Below are 25,534 nucleotides of genomic sequence, written 5' to 3'. Positions count from 1 at the left end.
TTCAAGTGATCAACTTGTGATTTATTAAGTGATATGTTATGTATGTATTATGACCTGATTGCTTGAAATAAACCATTTCATTCATTCAAGATAATAGATGATAACTATTGTATCAGTGGTTGTGATGAAGGAATATTACCAAAAAAAAAAAAGTTCACATTCACTCATCCACAACCCTGGAGGGGTGTTTCTCAAGCAGTGCACACTCTCAAAAAGTGAACTTAGAGTCATAGTTTGTATTGAACGTGTCACTAAAATATCTCCCCCGAGCCCCCATGCTTACATACACCAGGAGTCATAATTTCCTCTCTTTCATGCTATTAGCTTATCACTTCCAGTTTTACAAATTGCTGCCATGATTAACGATCACCCTAATGACTGTTTCAAAGCTCCTGCCATCTTATCACATCTTGAAAACTAAATCTGTGCTTCCAATGAGGAGAAAATGTGACCCCACTTAAAATTACATTCATCTTGAGAGCTTTCTCTGCTTGAGGCTCGCTTAAAAGCCGTTTGTTCATCTGCTCTCCTGTAAACTTTCCTAAGATTCTATAAATCAACAAACCTCAAGATGTCTTCTAACAGTGTTTTATGGTTATTTTAGTTCACTTTAAGGAATTCAAGAACAAAAAAGGTAAAAACAAAACCAAATATTGAGATAAGAATAGGGGAACGTAAACAGTTTTTAATAAGAAAAAATGAATAATATTTATCTAGCAAGATCAGTAGATAGAAGTGTACATTTAATTTGCATTTACTAATATCTGTAGTCTCTTTTGTAAGAGACCACAACCATAATCCACTAAAGTACGTCTCTAATCCTGAAGATAAAAGAGTACAAACAATTTGACATTTTCATCATCCAAAAATGAACAGATCTCACCCTGTAACAGGTTGGCACATGAGTTAGAACGTTCTTGAGGAGGATCTCTGCTTTCGTGTTTGCTCTAGAGGCCTGTCTGTCAGCTGTGGCATCCTGCTGTAGCTTTCTGAGATCATGATTTCCACCACCCCAGGTGGAATTTTGGCACCCTTATGCCAAAAATACACACTTATAGACTGTCACCCGCAATGACAGTCATTTGGCAAGGTTGTACCTGCTCACTTTATGTCTGGTGATGAGAAGAAAAAGGCTGGAATGTTTTCTTTTTGACATAGACTGAGGCTTCACCTGTCCGACCTGATGGGTTGGCATTGTTAAATCTTACTCTGAGTTTTTTTTTTCCCCAGGAAATGTCCCTCCAAGGCTTTTGGTCATTCTTGAAAAATGATCATTGAATTTATAAGGAATGTTTGCCCCAAAATGATACATAGCATTCTTAAAGACCCTCTGAATGATAATCAATTGTGTTTTTAACATCTTCTTGTGACATTTTTCTGATAATGGTGCATATATATGAAGAAAATCAAGCATAAAATTGCCTCCCTGAGTATATCTTAATTAATTCATACTGTAGTTATGAAGGCCTGATCTCATCCATTTCAAAACTATTAGCATTGAAACAGATAGAACTACCACAAACTGACAGAATTCACATCCACATTTTGTCTGAATCACTATAATGACCCACTACATTTGCAGCACCAAAATGAGCCTGAGCTCCTATTAGAACTCCAAATAAATGAATTCTAATTCTTGTTGTCAGATATGCTCGACTACATACCTTAGTGGCATGCTTCAGCTTTTCTGCATGCAGAACTGTGAGCATAGTTCTTGTTATCCCTGAATTGGCTGTGAATGAAAGTCCCTGTGGATCAGCCATTTCGGAAACAACTCGTTGCGGTCCATATGCCATCAGTCTGTTTTAATGTTAAGACACATCATCTGGAGTCCTGGGGCTGATTATTGAAAATTTAATGTTGCAGAGGGTTCTCACTGTAATGAACAGAACTCACTAAGGCTTCAGTGCTTCAGCTGCAAAACTTGCAGGCAGTAAGCTTTCTGCAGCTGCAAGAAAAAAAAAAAAAAAAAAAAAAACAGACAGATGTATTATTGTTTTGGATCACTGAATATTGTGATATTGTGTTTGAAACAATATCTGTATTCCACTAGAAGAGGCAACAAGAATTATCTTTGGCAGTCCTTAATTCAAGAAATCCATTCAATCCAATATTTTCTAAGTAATAAAAAAAGATTTAGATGATCAAGGAATTTTTAAATGAATTCATAAGAAAGTTCCAGTCCTTGTTGAAAATGTTAAATTAGTATATCCCATGTAGTTGATATTATGGTTTAGATTGTTGCATCAGGCTAATCTAGGCATATGTCTAAGCATTCACAAAATTGACATTATTCTTATTTGACTTCAAAGTCCCATTATGATCATTTTTTGATCTATTTAAAAAGCATTTCCTGTTGGTCTTTTAATTATGATTATGATGTTTTTCGCAAAAAAAAAAAAACAAACTCAAATTTTCTAGGACATAGTCTCTGCAGATCGGATATTTGCCTCTAAGTTGGTGCCAGGACTGTTGGTTTGGAGATACCCCACATCTCTTCTCATGGAAACGGGGAGCTTGTGGCCCACCAAGTGTATTTTAAGGGTATAAGATACGCTTTTCAACTGTATTTTTCGTCTGCTCTTGATTCATTACGATTTGGATAAAGAAATACTAAATCATTCTACAATTTATAACACTAAAATTGGACATTAGCTTGTAAAACTTGTCTAAGTTTTAATGTAAACCATAAGCTAAAATTGCTTTTTGTTCAAACCGGACCACAATTGCAAAAGTACAATTCACAGTTCACAAATAATTGTTCCTATCAGGTTTTCTAGTACTTTACTAAGTGAACGTTTTAATCTGTGGGAATTTGAGAAAGTGAAAATTCTTCTTTTTTTTCTCTCTTTTGGTGACATAATTCAACATGTGCCAGAGGAAACTTATTTACTTGTGAAAGGACACATCATCTCTGACACTGGAGTTTGAACACAAATATATTACATGCCCGGTTGATGCATTATCAGTATGTGGGAATGGGTCACGATTGACAGCTGAAAAGAGGTAGGGATTCTAACTTAATCTTTTATGGCCAATCATACATTTAACAGTGTGTTTTTAATGCTAATTAATCTTAACCCTAATTAGACTGATTTAAAGTATTAAAGCAAGTTTCAATGTTTCTCATTCTATAGGAAAAATGCTTCGGGTGTGTGGAATATTTGCACTCTTTAGTCTATGTCTCCTTTTCTTGGCTCCACCATGCAGTGGAGGTAACATACTAGTATTTCCTGTTGATGGAAGCCACTGGATCAATATGAGGATTATTCTAGAAGAACTTCATGCCAGGGGACACAACATAACTGTGATCAGGGCTTCCAGCAGCTGGTACATTAAAGAGAAGTCTCCTCTCTACTCATCCATCACCCTTGAAAAAGAAGAGGCCATTGAAGATTTTTTCGATGCGTTCATAAAGGAGCAAATTAAGGTATTGAACTGATTCATGGTTTGATAATATTCTTATTCTTTGTTGTTGATATAACTAGGTTTTAATGCCTAGTTTTCTTTATTTTCTTAGGTGCAGCGAGAAGGCGCATCATTGTCATCTTTCTTCAGGCTCAACAAAGACTTTCTTTCAATGATCACTCACGCTCATGTATTGTGGTGTAATGCTACAAAAGATGTTTTTGAGAATGAGAGCTTGGTAAAGCAAATATTTGATTCAAAGTATGATCTGATTCTGACTGATCCAGCAATGAGTGCTGGGCTTGTACTCGCAAAATATTTTAATCTACCTGTGGTACTCAATGTGCGCTGGATCACCAGTGGAGAAGGTCACTTTGTTCTGGCTCCTTCTCCACTTTCTTATATCCCAGTACCAGGGTCAGGCTTAACAGATAGGATGAACTTTATTCAAAGGCTCAAAAACATATTTTTTCTTGGCATCATAAAGTTTCAACAATGGGTTATGGTGGGACCCATCTATGATGAGTTCTGCAGTAAGTACATAAAGGGTGGATGTGATATTGTCTCTCTGCTTCAGCAAGCAGACATTTGGCTTTTCAGATCTGATTTTGTGTTTGACTTCCCTCGACCCACCATGCCAAACATGGTCTACATCGGAGGATTCCAGTGCAAACCAGCTGAACCTCTGCCGGCAGATCTGGAGAAGTTTGTTCAAAGTTCTGGAAAACATGGAGTGATAATCATGACTTTGGGAACATTGGTTAATGCTCTCCCGAAAGATGTTGCAGATGAGATAGCCACAGTCTTTTCCAAGATGCCCCAGAAGGTAACAGACTACATTTTATCATTTTTTTTTTTAATTTAATCTCAAATCTCTTGGATAAATATAATCTGTCTTTGTTTAAGACAAATCTTAACTTTGTTTAGGACAATTCTATTTTGAAATTTTTTTTTACAACATATTATGTGCTTTTAACTGGTAGCAAACTTTCTGAGCAGCAAGACCCTTGACGATGCTGTCTAACTGGGTCCCTGTGCCCTTCAAGTACAGGGTTGTGTCAGGAAGGGCATCCGGTGTAAAAACTCTGCCAAATCACTGATGCGGAACAGTGGTGGTGTTTCGCTGTGGCGACCCCAAAATGGGATAAGCTGAAAGGTGAAGAAGAACTGGTAGCAAACTTTCTCTGTAGGCCCACCTCCTGCAGGGGAGCTCAACAGGGGTTGTTGCAATGTGGTATGGGTGGTGGCCAAAGGCAAGTGCCTCGGCAGTCTGACTTTTGGGACTTGGGAAGTCAAATTTCTGGGATGGAAGGAGCCTATGCTTAAGCGTGAGGCTGAAGGATACCGGGCAGATATAGTAGGGCTCATCTTAATGCATTGCGCAGGCTCTGGAACCCAATCCCTCGAGAGAGTTGAACCATTCTGGACTTCCTCATGGACTTACTCCTGAGCCGTGGCTGTAAGGTCCCTGTTGACTGTTGCTATGGTAATTCCCAAACCCAAAAGTGGACACCGGAAGAGAGGTGTTCTGTCAATCTGAGGAATGTGCTGACATGTATCGACTGTCTAAGCGAGTAAAAACTTGTTGAGATTCAGGCATACAGTCCAGTTGCCTCAGGAGGAGGAAACAATTTTCTGCCATTACTGTTTTCAGTGTAGTCGCGGCTGGATGGCTCAGTTGGCTAGGTGTAGGACTGGGGCACAGGCTACCAGGGTTTGCTTCCTAGTGCATCCAATGGACTTAAGTCAGTCTGGGTCCTTAGTCAAGACCCTGCACTGCTAGCTTTCTGGGTCTCCCTGTTCCTTCCACCAGTGTGTGAATGTGTGTGTGAATGGGTGAATGGGTCTGTGACTGTGAAGCGCTTTGGGCCCTCGAAGGAGGGTAGAAAGCGCTGTACAAGTATACGCCATTTACCATTTACCATTTGAAAATACAGGACTGTGTCAGAAAGGGTATCCAGCATAAAAATCTCTGCCAAACCACCTGTAGGCTTCAGTGAAAGATGGTTCACTGTGGCAGCCCCTGACGGGATTTCTAGGCACATCCAGGGGCTGAAGAGGGTCGGGTTTGGAGACCAAAAGATTTCATCTTTGCTTTTTGCAGATGATGCTGTCCTGTTGACTTCATTAAGTCAGGAACAAGGGTCTGCGTGTATAGCAGCTGGTATGGGGGTCAGCACCACCTAGTCTGAGGCCATAGTTCTCAACTGCAGAACGGTAGTTTGCCCTCTGGGCTGGAAAGCTCCTGTCCCAGGTGGATTTTAGGTATCTTAGGTGCTTGTTCACAAGTGAGGTAAACTTTAAGTGTGAGCTTTGTGCACTGTCTGTTGCTATGTTGCCATTATGCCAGCCAATCATGGTGAAGAGAAAAGGGAAAGCTCTCAAAGCAGTTGATCTTTGTTCCAATTCCCACTTATGGTCATGAATTCTAGGTCATGACCAAAAAAACAAGGTCTTGGATATAGAGAATTCAGAGAAAGGGTAAGAAGCTTGATCACTCATATAGATCCCTGAGTAGAGATTCTCCACATTGAGGGAAGCCAACTGAGATGACTCAGGCATCTAGTTTGGATGCTTCCTGAGCCTTCCTGAAAACTTGATCTTCTGGGCATGTCCCACTGGGCAAAGACCCCAGGGAAGACCCAGGAACACTTGGGTGACCACATCTCTCAGCTGACCTTGAAAGACTTTGGAATTTCCTTTAAAGAGCTGAAGAAAATAACAACAGGAAATAATGTCTGGGCATCATGCTTCCCTTGTGACCAAGATAAGAAGAAGAAAAGCATAGATGGATAGTAACACAAAGAACATTTTTATTTTTTAAAGTAATAAGCTGTATGACAGAAGCAAATTCATATTAGACTAAACCTAATCTTTTAAATAGTGAATTCACTCAGATTTTGTCAATAAGTTAATTGAAAGAAAAACGGTTGATATAAAACTGCATAATTATATTTCTGTTGATTGTTTTCAGGTGATATGGAGACACAAAGGGGACCATCCGTCTACACTGGGCAATAACACTCTCATAGTGGACTGGATGCCACAGAAAGACCTCCTTGGTCATCCACAGGTTAAAGTCTTTGTAGCTCATGGAGGAACCAACGGAGTCCAAGAGGCCATTTACCATGGAGTCCCAGTGCTGGGCATCCCACTGTTCTTTGATCAGTACGACAACCTGCTACGTTTGCAGGAAAGAGGAGCTGGAAAAATCATTCAACTTTCTGACTTCAGTGGCCACACCTTTGAAGAAGGTCTTAAAGATCTGCTCCATGATAGTAGCTACAGGCAGAACATTCAAAGACTTTCTCGTTTGCACAAAGATAAGCCGATGTCACCCATGGATCAGGCTATTTTCTGGATAGAGTATGTGATACGACACAAGGGGGCTCGCCATCTGATTTCTGAGGCTTACAAAATGCCTTGGTATTCATATCACAGTTTAGATGTTCTCTTACTGCTTCTGGCTGTACTAATGGTACTGCTTTACTCTATTTATGCTGTTTTCAGATTTCTGTGCTGCAGAAGGAAAAGAAAGACAAAAACTAAACAAAATTAAAATTGTGAGATTTGTTAATACATTTTTCCCTTGTTCTTTTTAAAAGTTTGATGCCAATTAACCAGTTGGGTAAACACTTGTTATGGATTGATGTATGGAACGGTCTATCAATGAAACTGGTGATTTTAATCTAATATTTGGCTGAAAACAGGTGACAGAGATAAAAATATTTGTATATAAATATATAACACATTAACTATACCAAGTTTTCTGTATTTTTAAAATATATTCTGATGTTCTGTTGGAGTAGGGTCCATGGTAATGGCTGTAGAAACAATTTCTCCACAATCCAGGTGGTTATTGTAAATAAGAACATGTTCTTATTAGCTCACCTGGTTAAATAAAGGTTAAAGAAAAACATATGTGTTAAGTTTTTACAACAGAAACAAGAAAATGAATATATATATATATATATATATATATATATATATATATATATATATATATATATATATATGTGTATATATATTTTTTTAATTTGGGTTTAAAAACTAAATTTTGCCAAAATCAAGAATTTTTCCATTCTGTGTTACATCAGTCTTTGCTTAAAATGGAGGCTTGATGTTTTTTTTTCTTTGTTATAAATGAAGATCGTATAACATTTATACATCTAAAAAAAAAGCAGAATACTATATTTTAATTGCCTGAAACCAAAAAAAAAAACATGTTTCTTTGAATTGCAGCAACATGCAAAAATTAATTAGCACGGCAGTAATATTTTTTTATGATCTTCCAATGACCAAGGCCCAATCCAACTTCTTCCCTTCTCCCTTTCTCTACATTTAGTCCTCCAAACACAGAGTTATTAAAAAATAGTGTCTCAGATTTTGGGCGTCAGTTTCGCTCAATGACGTCATCTACAGTTGCCGGTTAGCTAGCATTAGAATCGAGCTTCCAGCACTCAAATATACACAACAACAGTGGTTGTATTGCTTTAAAAAGGTCAGGCTACAACAAAAAGTCATTACTTACATTTAAATGTAAACCTCTGTGTTTCAGAGCATCCATGTGAAGAAAAGCGCTTCTCCACGTAATAGTGCAACGCGAAACCCCCCCGTGAGGGAGGGGTCTCTCTGCTTGAAGGGGGGGATATTAAAAAATGTATTTCGGTCACCACTTGCATTTCACAAGCCCCTTCAAATGGTGGGGAAGGGAGAAGGGAAGAATTCGTTTTGGGCCCAACAGTACTAAGAAGTGCATGACAGGAGTTTTGTCACTGTTGTTATAAACAAGACAGACAAAATGGGGACATTTTTTCTATTAATTTCTTGCAATCTTTTATTTCTTAGACTTGATTTAACCAAGAAAGTATTTTTTTCTTTATTATTTCTTGTTGAAATATTGTAAATGATAAAAAATGATAGTTTATGCTTCTCCAACATTTTTTGAAGGGAAGCTTGAGACACCAATTAGTACAGGGACCCTGTAGGTGTTTCAGTAATAAATACATTTATTTTAAAAACTGAACAGTTCTTCTTGCTCTTTATTACTGGTCTTCTGCATTGCCTTGTCAGCCTTTTTGCCACTTTCAACATTTGTTATTTCATATTTATGCTGCCTTTATTTGCTTAAGATAAAACAAATACAGAACATACTCAATATGGCATATTATACATAATACATGATAATACGGTTCAAAAAAATTTGACCTACTTTTTAGTTTTTAAACCAAATTTAGCTTTTAATTCTGTAATTACGCATTTTTCAAGAATCATTATAAAACAAAATGTTACATAAGATGGAAAATTAAGTGAACATTAATAAACCTTTTGGTTACAAGTCATCATTCATCTATAATACTAAAACGTTTATTGACTTCTTACATTTATACATGATTTAATTTTTGACAATCTTTTACAGGTTATACAATCTTTATTAACAAATGACAGGTCATAGGTTGTTTCCTATGTAAGCATTGGAATACATTCGCATTACAACTTTGTATATTTTACTCTTTCAGGGTTTTAGAAGATTTTTAACCATCAAATTGTAAATTTATGAAAAAAAGACAATTGCCACTTTTTTTGTCTGCAGTATACAACCAATGAGGCAATTCATTTACTTTCAAAGGGCAAGTGATATCAGAGAGTGGAGTTTGAACCCAAGTCTCGTAATTCCCTTTTGGATGTACTGTCCATGGACATAGTCTGTGAGAAAGAACAACTATTGATAGCTGAAAACAAGTGAGTGGAATTTATAAACCTTATAATCTTTAAGTTAAAACCAAATTTAGAAATGTAAATTTTCCAATTTAAATGATACAACTTGTTATCAACCTTTTCAACATGTATTTTCTCTGTTTCTAGGAGAAATGCATCGATTATATGGAGGATTTGTATTCTTTAGTCTATGCCTCCTTTTCTTGGCACCATCATGCAGTGGAGGAAACATTCTGGTGTATCCGGTTGATGGCAGCCACTGGATAAACATGAAGATTATTCTAGAAGAACTTCATGCCAGGGGCCACAACATCACTGTGATCAGGGCTTCCAACAGCTGGTACATTAAAGAAAAGTCTTCTCTCTACTCATCTATCAATCTTGAAATGGAAGAAGCCTTTGAAGATTTCTTTGATATTTTCATAGCTGAGCAAATTAAGGTATGTGATTATTTGTTTTAAAGTAATAAATACACACAGTACAAACGTTCATTTGTTCTTCCTTCTCATGTGGACTTTTTATCTTCTTTATTATCTTAGGTGCAGCGAGAAGGTGCTTCATTGATGACTTTCCTCAAACTCAACAGAGATTTTCTCTCTATGCTCACTCAGGCTCATGTATTGTGGTGTGATGTTACGAAAGATGTATTTGAAAATAAGACTCTGGCAAAACAAATAACTGATTCAAAGTATGATTTGGTTCTGACTGATCCAGCAATAGGTGGAGGTCTTGTCCTAGCCAAATATTTTAATTTACCTGTGGTACTCAATATACGTTGGAGCCCACTTGGAGAAGGCCACCTTGTTCTGGCCCCTTCTCCACTTTCTTACATCCCAGTACCAGGGTCAGGCTTAACAGATAAGATGGACTTCTTTCAAAGGATTAAAAACATGTTTTTTTACGGCATCTTAAAGTTTCAGGAAATTGTCCTGGTGGGGCCTATCTATGATGACATCTGCAGTAAGTACATAGAAGGTGGATGTAGTATCGCCTCTCTACTTCAGCAAGCAGACATTTGGCTTTTCAGATCCGATTTTGTGTTTGACTTCCCTCGACCCACCATGCCAAACGTGGTCTACATCGGAGGATTCCAGTGCAAACCAGCTGAACCTCTGCCGGCAGATCTGGAGAAGTTTGTTCAAAGTTCTGGAGAACATGGAGTGATAATTATGACCTTGGGGACACTGGTTAATGCTCTGCCAAAAGATGTTGCAGATGAAATTGCCACCGTCTTTTCCAAGATGCCCCAGAAGGTAACATTTAGTTTTTTTTTAGCTTAATGTCAAACTTTACAGACATTTCAATCTGCTTTTTTCACAACTTTGATTGATATTGACACTACAATATGCTTTCTGATGTTTTTAGCACAAAAATACCACAATTAACTAATGTCGACCTATAGTATGCATATTATTAAGAAATGATTATATTCAAGAGTTGCTATGAAAAACAAACCCAGCAATTTATATCAAGTCGAAGGATATCTTTAAATTTGTTCTGTAGATTTTAATAGGTTGGTTTCCAATTACTTAGTGCAACCCTGTAAATAAAATGTAATATACTATATTGTCATACCTAACACTAATCATACATTACAGATTGCTTGTAATCTAAAACTAATCCCTGATAACCGCCTCAGGAATGCAAGAAACCACATGACCCTTATTTGTATTTGTTGCAAATGGACTTCAAAGTGACAAATTGTGGCGAAGAGGCTGAGACGTTTGGATACATGTGCAAACTGTTTAATGAGCAATGGCAAGACATGAGTCGTAGCAAGGGTTAAACATAAAGAGCGAGACAGGAGTCAAAACATGGAGAATCAGACAAAGAAGGTACGCTCAGACTGTTAGCAAACTAAACTAGACTTCGCACTGACCAGAGGTTGGTGATTGAAATACATACAGAGTGGTTGATGAGATGATGAGAGACACCTGAGGAAGGTTTTCACCAGAGAGTGATGGATCATGGGAGATGTAGTAGAGGAAGGGAGTAGTCTGTGATCTGGCGAGAGCTCCCTCTGTTGGTTGGAGGTAGAGATGTATGGTTGAACACTAACAACAAATGTATTACAGAGTTTTGCCATTTAAATAAGGAATAGTATAATATAACATTGATTTAAGCAGTTAATTTCATGAAATGAAAATACTGCTTTTTACTTTGAAAAGAACGAGACTAAATAGAGAATCCGGAGTCACTGTGTCTCAGAAAGAATGAAACAAATGTTACCTGAGTAAAGCAGGTTAAAATGACTTGACTTAGCCTAAAATAACAAACCAGACAGATACTGGGTATGGAAAAGAGAAAAAAAAAAAAAAACAGGATTAGATCCACATTTTAGGAACAAGGGAAAAAAATGTGTTTGGGTCTACAAAACTCTAAAGTTTGTTTTGGTCAGTAATAAGAGTTAAATTTACAATGTTTCCAACATTTTTCATCTGTTTATGCCTCTTAGTCTTGCTGCTTTGAACAATTATATTTTTGTTAGTCTTTTGTAATACACAAGTTACTGAAGATGTAATGAGCAAAACTATATTACAACTCCTCATTTAGGTCTTACATCACTTAATTACAGCAAAAAGTGTTGTCTCGCTGCGATACGCTATTTTTATAATACATTACTTTGCAAGAAGACAGGAGCCAAGCACAGCTAAAAGTCCACAGAGCTAAATCAGAATCAGACAGGAAGAGGTCAATCACGAGCATCGGAGCTTAAAACTAGAGACTAGAGTTGCCAGGGTCCAGGCAAGGGTCAGGGCAGGCGGCGGCAAGCAATCAGAAATAAAGCAGAACTCACACCTAATAAATCAAAAATAACTGACTGGGAAAATTCCAAAAAAGCAAACACCACATTGTGCTGTGGTACTACCCTGGTTTATTATGTTTACCTTATCACAGTCTAAAATTTACTGAAATTTCGGATGAAAACAAAGACTGAGAAAAATCTGGTGATTTTTAGAGTTGCTGTGCAAATAAAAACCTTATGAATTGGCCTGTAGGGTGACGTTGTACGATAAATAAATAAATTGTAGCAATGAAATACCAAAATTGTGTGACCAAGGGCTAATTCATGGGTAAATTGTACAAATAAAAAAACTAATTAGTGGATACATATTGGAATTTCAGGATTCATTCAAAAACAACAACAAAAAAAAGATGCATTAAATAGTTGTTTGATTGTTGCTATGCTTTCAGGTGATATGGAGACACAAAGGGGACCGTCCCTCTACACTGGGCAATAACACTCTCATAGTGGACTGGATGCCACAGAAAGACCTCCTTGGTCATCCACAGGTTAAAGTCTTTGTAGCTCATGGAGGAACCAACGGAGTCCAAGAGGCCATTTACCATGGAGTCCCAGTGCTGGGCATCCCACTGTTCTTTGATCAGTACGACAACCTGCTACGTTTGCAGGAAAGAGGAGCTGGAAAAATCATTCAACTTGCAGACTTGAACAGTCACACTTTTGAAGAAGGTCTTAAAGATCTGCTCCATGATAGTAGCTACAGGCAGAACATTCAAAGACTTTCTCGTTTGCACAAAGATCAACCGATTTCACCCATGGATCAGGCTATTTTCTGGATAGAGTATGTGATACAACACAAAGGGGCTCGCCATCTGATTTCTGAGGCTTACACGATGCCTTGGTATTCATATCACAGTTTAGATGTTCTCCTACTGCTGCTGGCTGTACTAATGGTGCTGCTTTACTTCATTTATGCTGTTTTCAGATGTCTATGCTGCAGAAGGAAAAGAAAGACAAAAACCAAACAAAATTAAAGTTGTTAGATTGTTTGAAAAAATGTGTTTGACATTTAAATTGTATGCATATATTTAATAAAACATTGTAATTTCATATAAAAGAATGTTGAAATTTTGAAACAAGGGATTTGGATAATTGACTTATTATTTAAAGGTTAGCGTATTACACTAATCAAGTCACAGATTCTCTATGATTTTTCGTTTTTTACTTTTTCTTTCATTGTCATGTATGTACAAGTCATTTTTTAAACATTTTCCTATCACAATTTCACTGTTAAACTTGTTGAATGTCACACATTTTTATTACAATTACCATTTAAATTTGACTAGCTTTTGAAAATGTTTGCTTTCTCAACATTTTTCTTTGCAAATTTTATTCTGTTTTAAATTCAGCAATGATCATTTTTACCATTAAAAACTTTTTTAAATCTCCACAAATGTGTATACAACATTTCTGAAAAGTCCTGTCTGAGCTTTAGTATGCAATAAAACTTGTGAAAAAAAATGGTAGTGTTACCGAATAAAGTAAGACAATAGTGGGAATTTTTTATTGACATTTTTATACACGTTAAAAAAAAAAAAAAACACAGAAGTGAAACTAGACAACATGTGAGAGAGTGTGTTTTGCTATACAACACAGTACTCTTTCTCCTACATCTAATACACGATGATCAAATTTAAAGCTTCTAACAAATGTTAGAACAAGCTGAGAAAAAAGTAAATACGCTGTAATTTATTTGTAAGATGCAGATTGTGTTGTTAAATTGTATGTTTACCTCTTTCACGAAAAGTTTCACAGGCACATCTTTGACGGTTTTATTAGGAAGGGCCCAGGGTTTCCTGGGTCTTCCCCAGGGATAGACCCTGGGCAGAAGACTCCGGCTCCATCTCTTGGGGGGCCTGGTAACGTCTCGTGGGTTCCCCCAGAGGAGCTGGAAGAAGTGACCGGGGAGAGAGAAGTCAGAGCATCTTTGCTTGGACTCGGTCCTGGATAAGCGGAAGAAGGTGTATGGATTGATAAATTGGGAGTGGTCACTTAAACGCATGCTGCCAAAGGTGGTGTGAACAGAGCTGGACAGACATTTCTTCAACTTTCTTTAAAGGGGCCATACCATGATTTTCTTCAGCATTTCAGAGTAAACTATATCCATATATATGATCATATATTACCTTCGGAACACTAAAAAACAAATTATTTATTAAATATTTGTAATCTTTGTGGACCGCTTTAATACCGGGAAGCAAAATGACTCGATCGCTGAGCCACTTCTTTTTGCTCCCGTCCAAGTCATGACGTCATCCTTGAGCCTGTACATTGACCAATGAGCCTCCCCGAGCCTCCTCAGCGTAATCAAACTTTGTAAACAAAACCACGTGGCTAAAGATCTCTTCAGTCATTGGCCAGCAGCTTTAGGGGGCGGGTCAAAGCAGAAGAGAAAGATGGATGCGCTGCGGTTTGTAAATGCTTGACAGGATTTTTCACTTATTTAAACTTTTTCTTTTTCTGATGGATTTTGAGCGTCTGTAAGAAGGCCAGGTTCAACACTTTTTAGTGCTGCTTTGATACCGTGGAAGAATCCTGCATGACAGTTACAAAAAGTAGACTTGTTGACATGTAGATTGTCTTTAGAATCAGTTTCTATGGCTCATGGGTATGGGAGGGGCTGCTGCAGACAGTGCAGGTTTTTAGAGGATTATTCTTAAATGCATCAACAGATCAAAATAACTGCTTTGGGGTTCTTTATAGTGAGGAATGAACAGTAAAATGCATTTAAAACCTCAAAAAGTTGAATTTTCATGGTAGGGCCCTTTAAACATATTCACAATGACCTTTCGCGGTACACCATAATACGACTGTGATTCCTTTTCTACCAAATGTTATGTTGTTTTTAAACTCACTGATTTTACTAGAGTATTTTCTTCATAAGTTTTTACAAGAGTGTAGGACCTTTCATTGGCGACCTGCAGTATGAAATAAAACGTGAGAGTAATAGAAAGTGTGATATAAAGTGAGGTAGAATTCCATTTTACAATAGTTGAAAAATGCCATAAAATGTTATTGATGTTTTAATAGTGTTTAAAAAGAAACTGTAAATAAACTAAAGTGTGAGGGAGCACAGATTGTTTCCCACAAAGTATAATTTCTCTTAAATCTAATAGTGTGTTAAACCGTCAAACAGATGGACAAACTAATAATTTTTATTTTAATAGGATGCAGGTAAAATGTTGTAAGTTGAGTTTGCAGGTCGATATCTCTGTCACCATGAGTTTTACATCCAATTCTCAACATCACATTCTACAAAACCCTCAAGTACCAAACATTGCAGTTCTTCAAGTGACCACTGGGGACTGGTTTCAGAAGAAACTATTTTGTCAGTCATTTCTAAAAAAGTCCAACTTAACAGCACAAATACATTCATAAATATAGACAAAACAATTTATAGATTTGCTTTATTGTTACTAAATTCTAATATGTATTCATAAAAATTAATAAAAAATATTAATAGTTTTAAAATTTATAATGAAAAGGTGTGTCTCCTGTAGCCAGAGTAAATCTGATTCGATACTGATTTTTTGTCAAATGATCAAATAATATGGAAGCTATTGAGCTAAAATGCTTAATAATCTCTTTCAGAGTCTTTTCCTGTTTTATTACTCTGGACTCACTCTCCAGTAGAGTGCATTTTAGTGATTTTAGATTCAGAAACTAATCACATTTTTAATGAATTTTTACTAGTAAATATTAGCTCAATAGTTTCCATTTAACGCCACCAATTTACTCAAAATTCAATGCTGACCAACGTATTCATTTACCTACATGAGATATACCTCTTGATTTTAAATGTAAAAACTCTTAGTTTATTTAATGAATGTTTCTGAGCAAATATTAGCATTTTAAATCAATAGCTTCCAGGTTATGTAATCAATTGACTCAACATGGATGCTGGGTCATAATATTCATCTCTCTACCTGAAATACACCTTTTTGATTTTAAATTTAAAAACTACAGATTTTTTTAAATGAATTTTTAGGTGTAAATATTAGCATTTTAGCCTAATACCTTCCATATCTTGCAATCAATTGACTCAAAATCAATGCTGAATCATAGTATTCATGTCTCTACGAGAAGTACACCTTTTGATTTTAAATTTAAAAACTAATAGTATTTGTAATAAATTTTTATGAGTAAATATGAGCATCTTAGCTTAATAAAATGGGTTCGGTACTGCATCCCTACCCACAAGTGACACATGTTACAGTTCTTGTTTTAATATTAAAGGTCAAGTTTGTACATATTTTTTTTATTTTTTTTTATGAAACCCAACCCAAACTTTGCACACCCACCTACTGTTTTAAAGAACGTTCACACTGCCCTTGGCAAACTAATCAATTTTCTACAGGGACTTGGATTTGGTAGTGATTCTCTTGGTAATTCAGAGAAATGCCAACTTTTTAAAAGGTGGTCATGAAGGAGAAATTAATATTTGCAGTTTGTGTGCAGGCAGAATTATATGACAAGAAGCTTTTGATTTATCGGAATGGAGGTGTGAAAGAAAAAGCACGATTCACAAGATTTGCACCGCTTAGAACATTTTGCACCAATGCTCGTCTTACAGTAGGTGGCAGACATGCGCTGCTATGGGTTAGTGATAGTCCAGTGTGAACACCATGTGCCAAATTCGCATTCAAGAAGATGTTTTTAGCATTCTAAGATGGACCTTTTATTGTTGTCTTCTAATTTTCAAGCTCATGCACCTACCTATGCAGGAAGAAGAGAAAAAGAGCTGGCACGAGAAACACCCACACTGCCCAGCATCATAACAGACTCTCAATATGTCTTATCAACTCCAGGCTTAATTTTTTTTCAACCCCCGAAGTTACCTTCTTACCACCATGTGACACTTGTTGAGCATATGGTGTTCACAATGGACTTTTGTTACCCAATACAAGTGGTTGTCCACCACCCTCAGTTGACAGAGGCTTGGTGTATAATTTCGAAGTGCTGAAAATTTTGTGAATCTTGCTCTAGACTTTCTCTTTCACAGCCTTTTTCAAATAAATGAAATCTTAAAATTCTGGCTGAGCACAAACCGCAATTATTAATTTCTCTTTCATTATCAATTTTCATACGCGCATTTATTTAGACCTCATTAGGAGGGGTTCAGGATGTCCTGGGTCTTCCCAGGGGGTAGACCCCTGGCAGAAGACTCCGGCTCCATCTCTTGGCAGGCCTGGGAATGTCTCTGGGGTTCCCCCCAAAGGAGCTTGAGGAAGTGAATGGGGAGAGAGAAGTCAGAGCATCTTTGCTTGGACTCCTACCCGGTCCCGGATAAGAAGAAGAAGATGGATAGATTGATAAATTGGGAGAGGTCACTTACACACATGCTGCCAAGGGTGGTATGAACAGAGCTGGACAGACATTTCTTCAACTTTCTTTAGACCTATTCACAATGACCTTTCGTGATCCACCTCAATACTCTGATCATAAGATGCATTGAGGATTACCTTTTTCCCAAATACTAAACTTTTTACACATTAAAAAAGAAAGATGTGTTTCTTTAATTCTCTTTCTGCTGAAATGGCAGCTGTAACTTATTTACTTGCACAAGAACAAACCACGTGTGAGTCTAAAGTTTGACCTCAAACATCGTAAAAGCCTTGTTCATACAATGCCAGCCAGTGTGTAAGGAAGGACGGGCACTGATTGATGATAACAGGTATGTGGATCCTGTGAACATCGTCTTACTGGTGAAATACTTTTTAGCAGTGGTTGTTAAGACTAGAATTGCATACAGATTTTGGAGTATTTGCCTCTGTTTCTTTGATTCCACATAAAACTCAAATTGATTAAACAAATTTTTCTGTTCGTCCTTCTTTAGGAGAAATGCATCATACCTTTGGAGTGTTCTTCCCCTTAAGCTTTTTGTTTTTGGTGTCACCATGTAGTGGAGGAAACATTCTAGTGTATCCTGTTGATGGAAGCCACTGGATCAACATGAAGGTTCTAGTAGAAGAACTTCATGCCAAGGGACACAAAATGACTGTGATTCGGCCGTCCAATAGCTGGTACATTAAGGAGAATTCTCCTCTCTACACATCTATCACAATCAAATTAGAGGAAGACTTCAAAAATGTTTTTGATTTGTACCTAGAGGAGCAAATTAGGGTAAGTGTGAATGACTATAGTTAAGTATCTGAATGACTTATATACATTTTTCCTTAATGTATGACCATATTTTTTTTAATTTTTAAGCATGTTTTTTTGCTATCTTAGGTGCAACGAGAAGGTGCTTCACTGTTGTCCTTCTTCAGACTCAACAATCAGTTTATGACAATGTTCACACAAGCTCATGGATTCTGGTGTGATGTTGCAAAAAAAGTTCTCGAGGATAAGAAACTGGTTAAACAGTTGATTGATTCCAAATATGATCTGGTTCTGACTGATCCATTTACAGGTTCTGGCGTTATACTAGCCAAATACCTTAATCTCCCTGTGGTCTTCAATGTGCGCTGGATCACCAGAGGAGAAGGCCACTTTTTTATGGCCCCTTCTCCACTTTCTTACATCCCAGTACCAGGATCAGGCTTAACAGATAAGATGGACTTCATTCAAAGGATTAAAAACATGTTTTTTTACAGCATCATTAAGTTTCAGGAAGACAAAGTTTTGCTTATTTATGATGAGCTTTGCAACAAACACATAGAAGGTGGATGTAGTATCGTCTCTCTGCTTCAACAAGCAGACATTTGGCTTTTCAGATCAGATTTTGTGTTTGACTTCCCTCGACCCACCATGCCAAACATGGTCTACATCGGAGGATTCCAGTGCAAACCAGCTGAACCTCTGCCGGCAGATCTGGAGAAGTTTGTTCAAAGTTCTGGAGAACATGGAGTGATAATTATGAGTCTTGGAGCTCTGGTTAATGGACTACCCAATGATATTACAGATGAGATAGCCACAGTCTTTTCCAAGATGCCCCAGAAGGTAATAGCCTATACTTAATTTCATCCATTCATTTTTGTGATCTGTGTCCCTTTTAAGATAAAGGGGCTACACTTAACTTTAATGTATTATTTACTCTTCAAGGAAACCATTTTTTTTTCTTTTTCAGTTGATTAAATTGGATTTCTATTGATTGTTTTCAGGTGATATGGAGACACACGGGGGATCGTCCCTCTACACTGGGCAATAACACTCTCATAGTGGACTGGATGCCACAGAAAGACCTCCTTGGTCATCCACAGGTTAAAGTCTTTGTAGCTCACGGAGGAACCAACGGAGTCCAAGAGGCCATTTACCATGGAGTCCCAGTGCTGGGCATCCCACTGTTCTTTGATCAGTACGACAACCTGCTACGTTTGCAGGAAAGAGGAGCTGGAAAAATCATTCAACTTGCAGACTTGAACAGTCACAGTTTTGAAAAAGGTCTTAAAGATCTGCTCCATGATAGTAGCTACAGAGAGAACATTCAAAGACTTTCTCGTTTGCACAAAGATAAGCCGATTTCACCCATGGAAGACTGTATTTTCTGGATAGAGTATGTGATACGACACAAAGGGGCTCGCCATCTGATTTCTGAGGCATACAAGATGCCTTGGTATTCATATCACAGTTTAGATGTTCTCTTACTGCTGCTGGCTGTACTAATGGTGCTGCTTTACTCTATTTATGCTGTTTTCAGATGTCTATGCTGCAGAAGGAAAAGAAAGACAAAACCCAAACAAAATTGAAGTTGTTAGATTTGTTCAAATATATATATATATATATATATATATATATCTTTGTAACTGTCCTTGGAAATAAAAACTTTTGAATACATTAAATAAAAAAAAAAATATTGCTGTAAAAATGGCTTTATGTTCCAATTTTGAATCCAAACATTTGAATAAATGAATGCAAATATGCAAAATACTTTTTTATACTTTTTCAGTGATAGTTTATTTCTGAACTTGTTGTCAAATATACAATCTGTCTTTTTTAGATAATATCAAGAAATTTAAATTGTCTTCAGATTGTCCCTTTATTAGCTTGTTGAATCAAACATTTTTATCACTACAACTTTCATTTAAAAAAGTTTACTATCTTTGCTATTTTTATGCTTCACATCTTGAGCTCTGTTTTTTTTTCTAACAAATTTTATGTTGTTTCTAAATTTACTGATTTATTAATTTCTTTAAAAGTCCTTACAAGAGTGTAGGTAATTTCTGAATAGCTATTGCTGACTCACATTATGTAATAAAATGTGAGAGTAATAGAAATTGTGATATAAAGTGAGGTAGAATTCCATTTTACAATAGTTGAAAAATGCCATAAAATGTTATTGACGTTTTAATAGTGTTTAAAAGGAAACTGTAAATAAACTAAAGTGTGAGGGAGCACAGATTGTTTTCCCACAAAGTGCAATTTCTCTTAAATCTAATAGGGTGTTAAACATTGAAACAGATGGACACACTGAGAAAAAAGTAAAAGATGCTAGAATTGTTATTTTAATAGGATGCAGGCCACATCTTGTAGAGTTTGCAGGTTGATATCTCTTTCACCACAGGTTTCACAGCCAAGCCCCCTCAAAACGTTCCACTAAATCATTTCAAGGACTAAATGTTGCAGTTCTTCCAGTAACCACTGGGGAATGGTTTCAGAAGAAACCATTTTGACAGTCATTCCCACCAAAGTCCAACTTAAAGCGGCCTTACCATGAAAATTCTACTGTTTGAGGTTTTAAATGCATTTTACTGTTCATCCTCACTATTGATTCGTTCATGCATTTAAGAGTAATCCTCTAAAAACCTGCACAGTCTGCAGCAGCCCCTCCCATACCCACGTAAACGAGCGGTGAAACATGCTGACATAAGATTGATGCAAACAGCTCCCTCCAGGAGGAGTCTGTGCTGCAAGCTCCGCCCCCCTGCTTACACACTCAATTTATCCTGTTACCACTGATAATCAGCAAAAAAAAAAAAAATGTACATTTTAGATGCAGAAGTTGCGTCCTGTCTTCAATAAATTCCAGCTCAAATGGGTGTTTGTCACTTTTTCCGCGGCGCTACCTTAAGACGCTACCTTAACACCCGGTCCTGTACAGCCGTATAGAAGCCACGTATGTTTGTGTTGTGAAGGAGTTCAGTGATGACCAGACCTACTAAAGGCAGATATATCATATGTGGATCCATCTTTGAAGAAGTTTGGAGTTTTTTTCGTGGGAGAAATACAGACACATGGATTTTGTCTGGGATGACGTCAAGACGCAGACAGCAGCAGGACGCAGCGGGAGGCGGAGCTTCAGGAATCGAGCCGTTTTACTTCCGGGTAGGGAAAAATTCATAAAATATGACTCATATTTCATGAATAATTTGTTTTTTAGTGGTACAAATGTAATATATGATCATATATAGGGATGTAGTTCACTCTAAAAAGCTTGAAAAATCATGATAGAGCCCCTTTAACAGCAAAAAAACATCAATAAATAGAGACTTTAAGCAATTTGTTGATGTTTGTTACTTTATTGTCCGTCCGCGATAGTTCTTTTAATATTCTCATCAGTCAAGTTTGTAGATAATTTAGATTTGTTTTTAAACACACCCCTAATTATGCATACCCACTTAACTGTAGGGTTCAATAAAAGTCCCCATTTACTTTGACCCACCGAATGTCCATTTATAAAATTACTGCGTTTGGCTGGTAACACAACTAAACAACTTTATGTTTCAATTTTTTTGGTTCAAAATCCAATAATATAAGGCATCAGTCTTGGATAGTTTCAGATTTTCTTCAGACTACAGCAATACACATAGCCCATTCACAATAACCTTCTATGATTTATTTTAATACTTTTAGACGCATTGAGCAGAGAATACCTTTTGCGTCACATACTGTACTCTTTCTAGATCAATGCAAAACATTTTTTCCTTTGATCTTTTGCTGTCTACAAATGGCAGCTGTAACTCATTTACTTGCACAAGAACAGATCACGTGTGGACCTGAAGTTTGAACTCAAACACAATAAAAGCCTTGTTCATGCCGTGCCAGTCTGTAAGGAGGGACAACCATTGAATTCTGAAAAAAGGTATGTGGATTGTCTTACTGGTGAAATACTTCATAGCTATTATTTTAGATTGTATAAAGCTTCAGGAGTATTTGCCTCTGTTTATTTATTTATTTATTTTTTTTTTTTCTCGCATACGGCGCAAGCTGATAGAACACATTTTTATGTTTTACCTTCTGCAGGAGAAATGCATCATCCCTTTGGAGTGTTTTTCACCTTAAGCCTTTTGTTTTTGGTGTCACCATGTAGTGGAGGAAACATTCTAGTGTATCCTGTTGATGGAAGCCACTGGATCAACATGAAGATTCTTGTAGAAGAACTTCATGCCAAGGGACACAAAATGACTGTGATTCGGCCGTCCAATAGCTGGTACATCAAGGAGAATTCTCCTCTCTACACATCTATCACAATCCAAATAAAGGAAGACTTCAGAGACGTTTTTGATTTGTACCTTGAGGAACAAATTAGGGTATGTGTGTACATATTTTGTTTACATTTTTGTCACAATTTTTTAGATGAATATTCATTAAATGTCTTTTTTTACTATTTTAGGTGCAACGGGAAGGTGCTTCACTGTTGTCCTTCTTCAGACTCAACAATCAGTTTCTAACAATGCTCACACAGGCTCATGAATTGTGGTGTGATATTGCAAAGGACATTTTTGAAAACGAGACACTGGTCAAACACTTAATGGATTCCAAATATGATCTGGTTCTAGCTGATCCAGTAATAGGTGCAGGGGTTATATTAGCCAAATATCTGAATGTGCCTTTGGTTCTGAATGTGCGCTGGGTCACCAGAGGAGAAGGTCACTTTGTTTTGGCTCCTTCTCCACTTTCTTATATCCCAGTACCAGGATCAGGGTTAACAGATAAGATGGACTTCATTCAAAGGCTCAAAAACATATTTTTTCACAGCGTTCTAAAGTTTCAGGAGAACATGGTGTTGCCCATCTATGATGAATTCTGCAGTAAATACATAGAAGGTGGATGCAGCATTTTCTCTCTGCTTCAGCAAGCAGACATTTGGCTTTTCAGATCCGATTTTGTGTTTGACTTCCCTCGACCCACCATGCCAAACGTGGTCTACATCGGAGGATTCCAGTGCAAACCAGCTGAACCTCTGCCGGCAGATCTGGAGAAGTTTGTTCAAAGTTCTGGAGAACATGGAGTGATAATCATGAGTCTCGGAACGATGGTTAAAGCACTACCCAAAGATGTTACAGATGAGATGGCCGCGGTGTTTTCTAAGATGCCCCAGAAGGTAATAGACTGAACTTATTTGATGGTACATCCATCCATCCATTTTCCAAACTCTTTTTGTTCCTTTCAGGGTCATGGGGGTGCTGAACATGATCAAACGTGATTCATTTTTGTTGCTTATTTCAGGTGATATGGAGACACCTAGGGGATCGTCCCTCTACACTGGGCAATAACACTCTCATAGTGGACTGGATGCCACAGAAAGACCTCCTTGGTCATCCACAGGTTAAAGTCTTTGTAGCTCATGGAGGAACCAACGGAGTCCAAGAGGCCATTTACCATGGAGTCCCAGTGCTGGGCATCCCACTGTTCTTTGATCAGTACGACAACCTGCTACGTTTGCAGGAAAGAGGAGCTGGAAAAATCATTGAACTCTCCGACTTCAGTGGCCACACCTTTGGAGAAGGTCTTCAGAAACTGCTCCATAATAGTAGCTACAGGCAGAACATTCAAAGACTTTCTCGTTTGCACAAAGATAAACCGATGCCACCCATGGATCAGGCTATTTTCTGGATAGAGTATGTCATACGACACAAAGGGGCTCGCCATCTGATCTCTGAGGCTTACAAGATGCCTTGGTATTCATATCACAGTTTAGATGTTCTCTTACTGCTGCTGGCTGTACTAATGGTACTGCTTTACTCTATTTATGCTGTTTTCAGATTTCTGTGCTGTAGAAGGAAAAGAAAGACAAAACCCAAACAAAATTAAAGTTTTTTTGTTTTATTTTGACACATTTTTTGTAAGTTAATTTAAGAAAAAGCAGTTATATATGTAATATTTTGAGAAACTTTTTCAGTGATAGTTTCTTTCTAATTTTTGTTGTCATAAAAGCATCAAAATATATGTTTTGATCCGGGTATAACTTTTTCAACTTTGAAAACTTTCCGAAGTGTTTTTTGTTTTATGCAAAAACATAAAAAAAAAAACAAAAAAAAACTTATGTGGAAGCACAACTAGCATCAAATTGAAAGTCTTCAGATGTTTGTACTAGTTGTCAGTAATACTTTTTTGCATACTATTTTTGTCTTCAAATTGTTGTCATTAACAAAAAGATAAATAAAATGCATTGAACTCAAAACTTGTAATGATTACGAGCGTTTGCTATTTTGTGTGTAAAAAGCTACTCTCGTTTTACTGTTTTTAATCAAAACAAAACACATTGTTTTATTACAGAGAATACATTCAAAATTATACTTTTGCACGTTTGTCAAATAGTAACTTCAGCAAATGCTTTTTGCTCTCTGCTTATTCCCATATCTAACCTTTTACAAAACAAACAAACAAAAAAAACTGAAAACTATATATATGAAAAAAAATCCAAATGTTTGTTGCAGAATGGTAGCCAAAAAACTATGAAACATGTACTCTAAAACAAAAGTAGGGAATAATGATTAGAACAGATGTTTGTTGAGAAGACAAAAAGCATGCAACAGCTGTAAACTGATACATTTTTTCCTTTAAAAGCCAACTTTTTTGCAATACACAATCTGGAAAATTTGACTTTCTTTTATACTACTTTGTGCCAAAGAGGATTCTCTTAACTGCCAGTAATGAACCCTATTACACTATCAATGAAAACGTTTGCTTCACTGAATCAACTATTCTCACCCCAAGGCTCTGATAATTGTAGGTTCATAAACTCTTTCACATCTTGCAACAAGCGTGTTATTACAGGTTTCATTTAGACACATTGTCATTCAGCGGGTCTGGATCAGGTGAATAAAACTAAACACTACAGCTCATCATTTCTTATGAAAGGAAACAAAACAGTTATTCTTTTCTAGAGTAAACTACAATCCTTTTCAGCTCCTTCCTTCCTATTTTTTTTTCTTTGAAGTGGGAGAAGTTTTCTCTGCTATTGTGCTTCTTTAATGCTTTAACACTGGAGCTTTGGCTCTATAGTGTTGATAGTCTTTCAACTTCCGTAACTCTTCAACTGTTTACGCAGTTAAGATAATTCTAGTGGATTCTGAGGTGGAAAAAAAGCAGTCTTGCGCTAATTTCACTTTGCAGAAGTGAAATGCTTATGCACTCAACATAAATCAGCTAATTTTGTCACAGAGAAACGCAGATTTGCGTAATTATGAAACACTTAAGGCCTCAGTCACATCTCTGCTGGGAGTTGGGTTGTTTTGCAGTTCCCTTGAGGCTCAACTGAATAAATGTCAAAAAAATGGAACATACCATTGTTGCGCATGTGGTAAGTATATTGTGTGATGTATGGGTAATGCTATCAAATGCTGTTTTTGTGCAGCACTCGGGTGTGCTTTCTGGCCCCTTATTGACTGCACTCAAATGGTGCATGTACTGCATGTGCAGGAGGTAAGTAAGGCCCGT

General features: G+C 37.1%; 4 protein-coding genes across 5 annotated transcripts; all 4 read left to right on the top strand.

Annotated features, from left to right (window-relative positions):
* The first annotated feature begins 2,903 nt into the window (after positions 1–2,903).
* LOC112139434 (UDP-glucuronosyltransferase 1A5) lies at positions 2,904–7,063 on the top strand. The gene is made up of 4 exons (XM_024262242.2): positions 2,904–3,006; positions 3,138–3,430; positions 3,521–4,234; positions 6,383–7,063. Exons 2-4 carry the CDS (start codon positions 3,143–3,145, stop codon positions 6,965–6,967), a joined length of 1,587 nt encoding a protein of 528 aa, XP_024118010.1. The 5' UTR covers positions 2,904–3,006; positions 3,138–3,142; the 3' UTR covers positions 6,968–7,063.
* A 1,945-nt stretch (positions 7,064–9,008) lies between these two features.
* On the top strand, positions 9,009–13,426 carry LOC112139439 (UDP-glucuronosyltransferase 1-2). Of its 2 annotated transcripts, XM_024262259.2 has the most exons (4): positions 9,009–9,150; positions 9,274–9,566; positions 9,666–10,379; positions 12,322–13,426. In XM_024262259.2, the coding sequence occupies exons 2-4, from the start codon at positions 9,279–9,281 to the stop codon at positions 12,904–12,906; spliced, it is 1,587 nt and encodes a 528-aa protein (XP_024118027.1). In that variant the 5' UTR covers positions 9,009–9,150; positions 9,274–9,278; the 3' UTR covers positions 12,907–13,426. The 2 variants fall into 2 exon arrangements, with proteins under 2 accessions (XP_024118027.1, XP_024118019.1); XM_024262251.2 differs by lacking the exon at positions 9,009–9,150 and having other exon boundaries at positions 9,270–9,566.
* A 4,115-nt stretch (positions 13,427–17,541) lies between these two features.
* LOC112139429 (UDP-glucuronosyltransferase 1A5) lies at positions 17,542–19,795 on the top strand. Its single transcript, XM_024262232.2, has 4 exons — positions 17,542–17,606; positions 17,769–18,055; positions 18,164–18,874; positions 19,036–19,795. Exons 1-4 carry the CDS (start codon positions 17,597–17,599, stop codon positions 19,618–19,620), a joined length of 1,593 nt encoding a protein of 530 aa, XP_024118000.1. The 5' UTR covers positions 17,542–17,596; the 3' UTR covers positions 19,621–19,795.
* Positions 19,796–21,744: 1,949 nt separating this feature from the next.
* LOC112139455 (UDP-glucuronosyltransferase 1A5) lies at positions 21,745–24,607 on the top strand. The gene is made up of 4 exons (XM_024262269.2): positions 21,745–21,953; positions 22,115–22,401; positions 22,485–23,195; positions 23,321–24,607. Exons 2-4 carry the CDS (start codon positions 22,120–22,122, stop codon positions 23,903–23,905), a joined length of 1,578 nt encoding a protein of 525 aa, XP_024118037.1. The 5' UTR covers positions 21,745–21,953; positions 22,115–22,119; the 3' UTR covers positions 23,906–24,607.
* Positions 24,608–25,534: the final 927 nt, after the last annotated feature.

This window comes from Oryzias melastigma, linkage group LG14 (genome assembly GCF_002922805.2).
Source record: "Oryzias melastigma strain HK-1 linkage group LG14, ASM292280v2, whole genome shotgun sequence".
Classification (NCBI taxonomy): Eukaryota; Metazoa; Chordata; class Actinopteri; order Beloniformes; family Adrianichthyidae; genus Oryzias; species Oryzias melastigma.
This window is presented reverse-complemented; position numbering and strand designations above follow the sequence as displayed.

Coding starts and splice junctions, on each gene's coding strand:
- LOC112139434 (XM_024262242.2), top strand. CDS start 3,143: ATGCTTCGGGTGTGTGGAATATTTGCACTCTTTAGTCTATGTCTCCTT. Junction 3,431..3,520: donor TCATAAAGGAGCAAATTAAG/GTATTGAACTGA, acceptor TTATTTTCTTAG/GTGCAGCGAGAAGGCGCATC. Junction 4,235..6,382: donor TTTCCAAGATGCCCCAGAAG/GTAACAGACTAC, acceptor GATTGTTTTCAG/GTGATATGGAGACACAAAGG.
- LOC112139439 (XM_024262259.2), top strand. CDS start 9,279: ATGCATCGATTATATGGAGGATTTGTATTCTTTAGTCTATGCCTCCTT. Junction 9,567..9,665: donor TCATAGCTGAGCAAATTAAG/GTATGTGATTAT, acceptor TTATTATCTTAG/GTGCAGCGAGAAGGTGCTTC. Junction 10,380..12,321: donor TTTCCAAGATGCCCCAGAAG/GTAACATTTAGT, acceptor CTATGCTTTCAG/GTGATATGGAGACACAAAGG.
- LOC112139429 (XM_024262232.2), top strand. Junction 18,056..18,163: donor ACCTAGAGGAGCAAATTAGG/GTAAGTGTGAAT, acceptor TTGCTATCTTAG/GTGCAACGAGAAGGTGCTTC. Junction 18,875..19,035: donor TTTCCAAGATGCCCCAGAAG/GTAATAGCCTAT, acceptor GATTGTTTTCAG/GTGATATGGAGACACACGGG.
- LOC112139455 (XM_024262269.2), top strand. CDS start 22,120: ATGCATCATCCCTTTGGAGTGTTTTTCACCTTAAGCCTTTTGTTTTTG. Junction 22,402..22,484: donor ACCTTGAGGAACAAATTAGG/GTATGTGTGTAC, acceptor TTACTATTTTAG/GTGCAACGGGAAGGTGCTTC. Junction 23,196..23,320: donor TTTCTAAGATGCCCCAGAAG/GTAATAGACTGA, acceptor TGCTTATTTCAG/GTGATATGGAGACACCTAGG.